Source organism: Pituophis catenifer, unplaced genomic scaffold, assembly GCF_029215685.1.
Source record: "Pituophis catenifer annectens isolate HBS135680 unplaced genomic scaffold, rPitCat1.0.hap2 SCAF_1, whole genome shotgun sequence".
Lineage (NCBI taxonomy): Eukaryota > Metazoa > Chordata > Lepidosauria > Squamata > Colubridae > Pituophis > Pituophis catenifer.
In genome coordinates this window covers 37,071,005-37,080,953 of record NW_027256881.1, presented here as the reverse complement: position 1 = coordinate 37,080,953, position 9,949 = coordinate 37,071,005, and the positions used below count along the sequence as shown (strand labels likewise).

The 9,949-nt window shown below is 36.6% G+C and overlaps 1 protein-coding gene across 1 annotated transcript in view; it reads left to right on the top strand.

Moving 5' to 3' along the window:
- Window positions 1-4,105: 4,105 nt before the first annotated feature.
- Window positions 4,106-9,949, top strand: part of NINL (ninein like) — a 35,387-nt gene continuing 29,543 nt past the window's right edge. Inside the window, exons 1-5 of the mRNA XM_070947889.1 lie at window positions 4,106-4,285; window positions 5,457-5,553; window positions 6,899-7,074; window positions 7,676-7,739; window positions 9,718-9,908. Coding sequence (XP_070803990.1) covers window positions 4,106-4,285; window positions 5,457-5,553; window positions 6,899-7,074; window positions 7,676-7,739; window positions 9,718-9,908 — 708 coding nt within the window. The remainder of the gene's footprint in view (window positions 4,286-5,456; window positions 5,554-6,898; window positions 7,075-7,675; window positions 7,740-9,717; window positions 9,909-9,949) is intronic.

The following is a 9,949-nucleotide window of genomic DNA, read 5'->3' as shown; positions in this document are numbered from 1 at the left end:
ACCTCCGCTATCAGATACAAGTAAAATAACCGCCTCTATCCATAGTAATGATTAAAGGAGAGAGAAGCTATTACCCACAAAACATTTGTGCTGAACTTGAGATTTAAACCAATTTAAAGTTGTACAAACACACTTAGATAACTGCCCTAAACTCTTGGTAACTTAATTCCCAAAGAGTAAACATTAGTTTTGCAAAGAACTATTGCCATTTGCACTGATAAGTGCTCAGTTTCCTATATTGTTTTTAACATATTATGAATACAGATGTACTTTTTCTTCTATGAGCTTTGAAATGAGTTTTAACTGAAAGGTACTTTACTAACTTCCCTAGGTTTATAGCAGAATTTCCAGACAACTGATCTGATGGGAGAAGTTAGGATTTCCAATAATAGAAAAAAATATTGGCAAGAAATGTATTATTTTTCTGATGTTACATTTTAGAAGTATGTTGAAATATTCTGGGAAAAGAAAGCAAAAATCTTGTTTCAGCCCAGAAACTAATAGAACTATTTTAATTCTGACTTTGAAGGACAAGACAGAATTCTGTGAAAAGCAAAACCTAAATCCATTTGTCTCTCATGTTTAACTGGAGAAGACAATTAAGTGTTAACTTTTTGTGGAGACATCTCTGTTAGATATGGTGTGTGAATATATGTGCACATGCCTGTTCCTTGGCCGTACCCAAGCGGTTTTGTGAACTCTAATAAAATTTGCCTTGTCCTATTTCTCTTTTAGTTCCATGTTGAAATTTAATGTATGGTTAGGTTTTTCTTCTTTTGCATAGTTTTATCAGTTGATTATTTTCTGTCTGTCTCTTCTTTAATATTGCAGTTTTAGAATATTATATACTTCAGTACAACATTATTTTCATGTGTAGTGAACATTAACATTTAATGTTCTGTTAACAGTTTATTATGTTTTCAATTGATCAGATTAATGGTCCACTCTCTCAGCTTTATTACAACAGAAGCCAAGTGTGGATGCTTCAGATCCCTTTTTTAAAGAAGTAGTACATAGAAGTACTCCTTGGCATATGACCGGAATTGAGTCCGGAATTACAATTGTAAATCATGTTGGTTGTAAGTGGATCATCAGATGACTGTGCCTGATTTTATGACCTTTACTGCAGTGTTGTTAATTAATGTGTCAGTTCTTAAGTGAACATTGTCAGTTCTTAAGTGAATAGGTGTTTTTTGCCAGAAACCAGAAGTAAATACTAATTTCCCATTTAAAAAATCATAAATTCTGGTCATGTGACTGCTGGACACTGCAAACAGCTGTAAGTAGGGACTGGTTGTTGAGCACCCAAAATGCGATCATATGACTATGGGGGGGGGGACATCAGAACTTCAAATCGGGATCATTAGTATCCTGAGGGAGGTCTATCAGAACTTTGAATGATCACTAAGTGAACAGTTGTTGGTAAAGAACTATCTTTTGTCCCATCACCTGGAAGGCACTAGATTAAGAGCAATTTGTAAAGTTCTGTACATTTGAGCTGCCTTGTGTGTTTCTACTCAGAGGTTCATTTGTATAAGTCATCAGAAATCAAGCTCAACTAGAAGGAGATTATTTTAATTGTATTTAAATTTATACCTAAGAATCTGAACTTCAGATTCAATGGAAACACTTACATACCTTTTAGAACATGGTATCCAATTTTTTGGCTTGCCTGGGCTGAATTGAGTAAAGAGGAATTGTCTTGGGCCAAATATAAAATCTATAATATCATTTGTTTATATATTGTATATGTATGTATGTATGTATATATAGTTATTTAGTTATTTTTGCAAAAAATCATGTAATAATGTTACATGTGGGCCATGGTTTGGACATGCCTGTTTTAGAATGTGCCTTATAGATTGTGCCTTAATTCTACATGACTCTTACTTTGCCTTTCTTAACTTCAGAAGGGAAAAAAAAACAGCCAGCAGCTGGAAACTGGGCCCCAAATGGAATAAGAGATAAATGATAGCCTGTGGTTTGGCCCTAAAACATTGAAAGAAGTGTGTGATAAGCATCTCTGTGGTAGAAATGCTTATTCAGGCATTCTTAATATGCCTCCTAGCATTAGTACAGCTGCTGTATGCCAAGAATACTTCTGAGTCAACCTTTTTTCTCTATCAGATGAAAATCTGCTTGAATGAGCTTTGAGAATTTGGGGGGTTATGGACTGATGAGTTTTCCATTTTCTCACTCATGTTTTTCTTGGTTATATTTCTGGAAATAAATAGTTATATTACAAATTAAAAGAAACTGATATTTCAATCCTAAAAAGTTTTGGAGTAGAAGACTGCACAGTTTTAAAAAAAAATAATGGATCTATTTATGATCTCTTTTGTTACAACACAATTTATGCAGTGCTGTGAATTTGGACTGAACCAGGCAGTTGCCCCAATGTAAAATAACACAACACCCCAAAGATCAGTAAAATAGCTGCCCCGAGTCTCCGGAGAAAGGCGGCATATAAATTGAACTAAATAAATAAAATAAAATGATGATAAGTGGGAGTTACTCATGACAGCATATAAGAGACCAGCTCCCATTATTTCAGTTAAAATAACGATAAATTCTTTTGTATTAATTCCCCTATCCAATCACTTATTTTCCTCTAGTATGTCAAAAGATTGTGAGAGTGAATTTTCTTTTGATAAGTGAATCTTGTCTGAGCTATAACCCAGTTGGATTTGTAATTCACATTAATTCAGCCATTTATTTATTTATTGGGGGGAACAGGCAGCCTTGCACATTTATACATTCCTCCATTTAGCACAATGCCTGACTAAATTATCCTTAATAAAGGATTACTCAGGAGAGATGACTTCTGTGAAGGGGCCACTGGATCAATGTCCCTAGTTGTGGGGGAGTTTCAGCTTTGCTAAACTTTAAGCAAAATCTTCTCTCTTCACAGAGGCTGTTTCTGTTTGATTAGTGTTCAAGTTGAACATTGTTGTGAATATGTTTTCTGGGTTTTATTTATACATCCCATTTTTATCTGTTGTGTCATTTATATTTCATTGTTTACATTCATTTTACATTCATTTTTAATCTTTTATTCACAGCTTTGAAAGATTTTAAGATATGATGACAGAGAAAGTAAAGAGGGACCCCGTGACTGAATTTGTACATTATCTTTCCCCCAAACTCACCTTTATAGATTAATATGGTGCATTAGCCCATCCACCAGCTAAAAAGGATTACCATAATTTATTCCTGTAACATGTAGCAGTGGAAGTCAATAAAGTTGTATTAATGCTGGAAGATTAGCTAGAGGTGGATTAGGAGAAGGAAAATAGCTGAGTGACAAAGTGCAATTTTGTGTGCAAAAGCTTCCATGCTGGGACCCAGGACTTGTAGGAAGCCATGATAAAGTGGTGTCAGTCCTTGTAGACACAATATTGAGTTGGATCAACCAATGATCTGACTTGGTGTAAGACAATTCCTTATGTTTATATGGATTTCATTAATGTTTGGGCACATTCATGCAGTTTAATTTAGGTCCAGATTCTATTGCTGAAAATGTTTGGTCTACTTAATTTGTTTTTTTTAATTTGTCATTAGTTGAGAGATTGGCAGAGGCTGAGTAGTGAATAGATATGAAACAAAGAGTCATGAATGGTCTGTCTTATCTTGAGTGAATTCATGAGGCTGAATTCAGTTCTGATCAAGTAATTTTCCAGGTTAAGGTCATAATAACTATGCAACACTTGTTTCTTATAGAGATTGATCTCTGACTTCAGGGGAATACTAGTACCTGTAACTGAAGACAGAAACTCAGTGAAATGTCTATGTTTGCAATGGAAATGAAAAATAGAATTATGTTTAAGTTCTTAGTGTCACTGGGAGGTTTTGACCCATCATATTTGTAGGTATAAAGTTTGGAAGGTTGTCCTGAAGAATAAGAAAAAAATATGAGAAACCTTTTCAAGCTGTTTTAAAATCTTTAACTTGAGTTTCACAATATTGCACAATGTGCATGTTGACTGATGTTATTTGTAGACTGTTACATTTACATACATTTCAATCATACTTCTTAAGATCAACAAATAACCCATCTTAACCCACTCCTTAATAACCTCCTAGATCGTGTGGTATATACTATGGGATGGGTGAGGAAGAGAACAGATATACCTCTCAGCTCAAGGATGTGTATGACAGCTGTGATACCACAGGCACTGGGTATTTGGACAAGGAGGAACTGACTGAGTTGTGCCACAAACTACATCTGGAAGGAGAGCTCCCTTTACTTCTGGAAACACTTTTGGGGAATAATCACTTTGCTAGAGTAAGTAACTGCAAGATTTCCAAGGAGCTGTAAATAATTGCCTTTTTAATTGTCTGTCCTTTTCTAATTTGTGGTCTGGCAAGCTGTCCTCTTGAACATACATAGGTGTCATCAAAAAACTGCTGCAAGCAGAAGTAAACTTAATATTTCCAGTATGTCTGTGGTGCTCCCTAAAGTCATAGCTGGCATAAGTAGTATAGTTAGTTATAGAACATAGAACATAGCTGGTGTAAGTAGTAAACATTGGTACTGCAACTCTAAAGGACTTTAATTATTAGAAGAGAAGAAAAATGCAAGGTATATTAAAATTACAGAAGACACTATAGTGTAAATCCAAGAGTAGCAAAAATTAGTTTTGCCATAGTTCCTCCTGTAAAACTGTGGTTTATATATGTATTTTGAACAGGTCTACTGAAAATAAGATTGGGTTTGATGCTGCATTGTCCTGCTTCTTGCTAGCTTACTTTCTCTTCTCCCATGTGGTGTTATACCTGCTCCCAGGTTTGGCTTACAGTCACTCACTCATATACTTACAGCCTATTAAAGCACAGAGATTTGTAAGCCCTCTTTACATTCTACTCAGGTTCTCCAGATGGGTACAACTAGAGCAGACATGATCCTGTTGGGAAATAATTAAGGATGCACACATATCACTTCCAACTGAAGACTTGAGACACATCAGTGTCTTTGGAATCCATGAATACACCCAGCAAATTTAAAGTACCTGCAAAACTTTACTGGTTGCAATATACATTTGTTCTTTCACACACACACACACACACACACACACACACACACACACCTACCTTTCCCACATTCTTCTCAAGTAGGTTGCAAGCACTAACTAGAGGGAGAGAAGCTTCCATGTCTGGATGAAAAAAAACGACCTAAGGAATAGGCAGCTTCAGGACCCCCCATTTGCTCAGGCCCAGCTTCCTTTGTCTGCTTCAGTTGACATTTTTCCTTTTGTTTCCTTAACTTGTTTCTTTCGTATCTTCCTCCATGAAGAGATCTTCTAGGCAGGATTCCTGGTTTTTTGACCTCTCTGCTTAAGTGCCTGCTTCATCTTTAGGTTATGGAGCTTCAACCTAGTCTCACCGCAGTGAAAAAAAATTAGTTTTCATTCTGCTCAAGACAATTGAACAATGTTTTTCTTCCTATCTCTTACTAGGTTAATTTTGAAGAGTTTAAGGAAGGTTTTGTGACCATATTGTCTTCGAATATCAATCTTGGCCTTTCAGATGATGAGAGCAGCTATCTGGAGCCAGGTGAATGAATAATGAGATGCATGAAATTGTTTTGGATTGTGGGATCCTTGGTGCTCTCTGAGTTTGGTGGTTTTCTTGCAGACTTGTCATTACTAAACTAGATAACATCATCACTGCTAGGCTAGTTATCTAATTTAGTAATGAAACGTCTGCAAGAAAACTACCACAATTTAACCCTGAGTTACAAATATTCCCTTCTATCTTGTTTTGGATTTTCTGCTTTAAGTTTGACTGTATTATAGATTAGCCACCAATTGATTTATCTTATTATGACTTGCTGCCTGATGGATTACTAATGAAACAAAGCAAAGATTGCTTAGTGAGTTTGTCTGTGCTGATTGATTTCAGGAAATGATAAAAGTAAGCTTTTGTGCACTTAAATCAGTTGTCTTTCTATAATGAAATTCCCAGAGATAAAAACATAATAGTTGTTATTTTGTTGATATACATTTCTCAAGTTCATGAACAAAAAGTTTAAATGGTTTCCTCTATGTCCTTTCATATAAGTTAGCTATTATAAAGTTTATAAATGGCATACCCTATCTAATTATTTGTATATTCTACCTTTTCTTTGGGATGCCCGGGCAACTTATCTGGGTCTCCCCTATTTTATCTCCCAAAACTCCTGTCAGGTAGATCACACTGATAATGAAAGATTGGTACATAATGATCCACTGAAATCCATGGTTGAATAGAGAGCTAAACCTGTGTCTCCGCAGTCCTATTCTAACAGTTATATTTATTGATTTCAACGTATCTTCTACTATTTTAGCATAACAGGTATAAGAAAGTAAACTTACAAGTTACACCTGAAAGAAAAAAAGAAGTATAATTTGAGACATCAACTGGGTACTGTTGTAAGGCATGAAATCCTTGGAACAGTAACTGTGAATGAGTTATACCAACAGTGGAAAAACTGAACGATTATTGGGGCAACAGTGTTAGAATTGGCAAAAAGAAAGAAAAGAAAAATATTAGGTCAGATCCAAATGCCTACCTACCCATCATTCTGTTCTACCATGGTGAATTAGATGGCTTTAGGAGGTTTCCTAAGTGGATTGGCTTTAAGTTCTTAAATGTACCTTGTGACATCCTCTCAATTGCGCTCACCAGCTCTGGGCATAGTTCCATGCTGAATGTTTTAAATGAAAACTTCTACTACTACCGGTATTAAATAGCATGTATAAGTAGCTTACAATCAGTATAGTTGGCCTCAAAAGCTCAAGTTTTTGAATTCATAGTTTCTTGGTTATGTTTTTAAAAACTTTATTTGGGATCAAAAAGAAGGTTTAGAGGAGGGGACGTATTACTGCTTGTATTAGAACTGAAAGTATTTCCAATTTAGTTATTCCAGATGAGACTGAGCCCAAGTATATCACAGAGGCCAAAGGGTATGTTTGCCGGACAAGGCCAGAGCTTGAAAATGCCATGTTGGAAACCCCCAAATATTTACAAGAGGAGCAGAGAAATATAAATGTAAAAAGTCAGCTGAGACGCTCAACTTCTTTGGAGAGTGTGGAGGTATTTACACACCTATCTTCAAACTATTTGAAATGGATGTGTTACATTTTACTATCACTTGTGTTGTGTTGTAATTGTTCCTTTTGTTACATTTGGACTTGACGAAATAGCCATCTGAGTCTCTGGAATTCTTCTGTATTCTGATCTCTTCCAGATGCTCAGGAATGCCCCAAATCTGGCTGATATTCAGTAACAAAGGCATGGCTCTTTAGAGTCAAATTTGATGTTTCTAATTCGGTAGCATCTGTAAAAATGAGTTATACAGATAGTCCTTGCTTAATGATTCCTCTATCAGTGATCGTTTGATAGTATGATAGTGCTGAAAAATAAATTTACAACCAGTCCTTGCATTTAATGACCATCACAGCGTTCGGTCTCAAGGAGAGTCACTTCTCCAACACATTGCCAACTGCGCTATAATTGTATCTTATGTTAGGCCACTGGAAAAAGTCAGATGTCTGTGGGAAGCGTAGTTAATTTGAAGTTGTATTGGCAGCTTTACACAATCTTCACCCTGGTTTTGTCTTTTCTTGTTTTTCTATCCTTCTTTCTGGCTATTGGACTGAATCTATGGAACATTAAATTCCGTTCTCTTTTTTAGAGTCTCAAATCAGATGAAGAGGCTGAAAACTCAAAAGAACAGCAGCAGACCTTTGAAGACCAAGGTGGGGTTCAGCAAAAGAATGTGTAGCAAACATTGAAACATGTTTTTTATTGCTTCTTTTCTTGAATTTCCACATTTGCCATCTGGTTCAGTTGATGAGCTCAGGGTAAAGTTCTACTGGAAAGGCAGAGTATATTCCTTGCAGACAAAGCTTCTCTGATTCAAATTCTGCTCTTCAACTCCAGCCATAAGAATGGATAAGGTAAACTTATAGACTGAATCCATGGAAGGCAATCCAAGATAGTTTAAGTATGTGAAATCTCTATCTTCCATCTTGGCCATATGGAAGCTCTCTTTCTTATCTTAGAGCCCTTCTGCACATCTGAACCAGTGGTGGGATTAATTTTTTTTACTACCGGTTCTGTGGGTGTGGCTTGGTGGGTGTGGCATGGCTTGGTGGGCATGGCTTGGTGGGCATAGCAGGGGAAGGATACTGTAAAATCTCCATTCCCACCCCACTCTAGGGGAAGGATACTGTAAAATCTCCATTCCCTCTCCACTCCAGGGAAAGTTACTGCAAAATCCCCATTTCCTCCAGATCAGCTGGAACTCAGGAGGCAGAGAATAGAGGGGGGAAGGCCAGTCAGAGATGGTATTTATTGGTTCTCCGAACTACTCAAAATTTCCGCTACCGGTTCTCCATAACTGGTCAGAACCTGCTGAATACCACCTCCAATCTGAACTCATATTCTTAGAGAAGAAAAAAATCTCAGAAAGAAACTAGCTCCTCTTTCCTCAACCATTTTCTTAAGTATTGCCATGGGTGCTACAGCAAGGCTTTAAAATAGCTTCCCTTGTCAGTGGGGGCCATTTTAAAGTTTCACTGTGTATAAAATGTGTGTAAATCCCAAAATCACACAACTGCAGTGAGATGTTCTCTCACTCACTTTGAACACTGATCCCACCCACTGTAGGGTAGCCCTCAGGCTGAAGTAGATTCCCTATTGCCAAGCTTGACACTTATTAGTCCATTTTCCTCTGGACTCTGGGAAAAGGTCATAGGATCTGTATTTTACATGTAACTTGGGAAGCTGGGTTATTAAGCTAGTAATGGACAGATAGGTATAAATTTGAATTGCATTTGTAGTGTTCTGAACTGCGAGGTTTTCTAATGAATTAGTACAGAGTTCCCCAACCTTTCTGACTTTATGGACCAGTGGGCAGGTGGGGGGTGGAGAGGATGGTTCTGTGGGAGAGGTTTGCAAGCACGTGTGCACAAGTGGGGGATGTGTGCGCGCATACCTGCACTCTCCCACCACTTCTACGGCCGGTTCCAAAAGGCTCAAGATCTGATAGTGGGCCATGGCCTGGTGGTTGGGGACCCCTGAATTAGTATATAAAAAGGAAATCTACAATAGTTATCTTCCACATTTTTCTCTAATACAATAGTTTTGAGTGTGGCTTCATTTAGTATGCATAATTATTTCACATAAAATCCCTGAGAAACTCTATTCTTTCTTTGCGTTTTTTGATGTTCTTTTGTAGCTCCTTTAATGTCCTTTGTTTCTCTGATGCAGTTTTATGTAATACAAAATATGTATGCTGAATTGCTCCAGAGACACTTTAGGAAAGGCAAAATACAGGCAAAATACTGGGCAGCCATCTTCCATTCACCTTCATCCACCTGCATCTCTCCAAAGAGATATTTAGAATTAAATAGAGACAGGAAGAGAGTGGAGATAAAAGAATCTGTTTCTGATATTTTTAAGCACTACTGAAAAAATACAGTATTAAAACTGAAAGATGTATCTAATTAATAATTATATATTTAACTAATATATATGTTATATAATATAAAAATATAAAATATTTCCATGGATAATAGAAATGCCAAATTAAGGGTTTGGAGAAAAATTCAGAATAGAATATAAATTTGATTTGATTTCCAGTTGAGGATTTATATAACAAGTGGTCTTTGATAAGAACATCAGAGTAATTAGAAGTACAGCGCTTGCTAATGTGAGAGTAATCCTTTGTAGGTCAAATGTGTACCTGGGACGATAACCTCATTGACAATCCTAGAGAAGTCTCTACCTCATGTTTGAACACAACTGAAAATCAGATTAGGGTTATTTGGGAAGATCTTGGCATTGGAAATAATGGATACCTCAACAAACAAGAGCTGGATGCTGTTTGTAAGAACATTGGACTCAAAGAGATGGAAAAAGAGGTTGGTTAAACTTGACTTTTGGAAATTCTCATCTCAGAAAG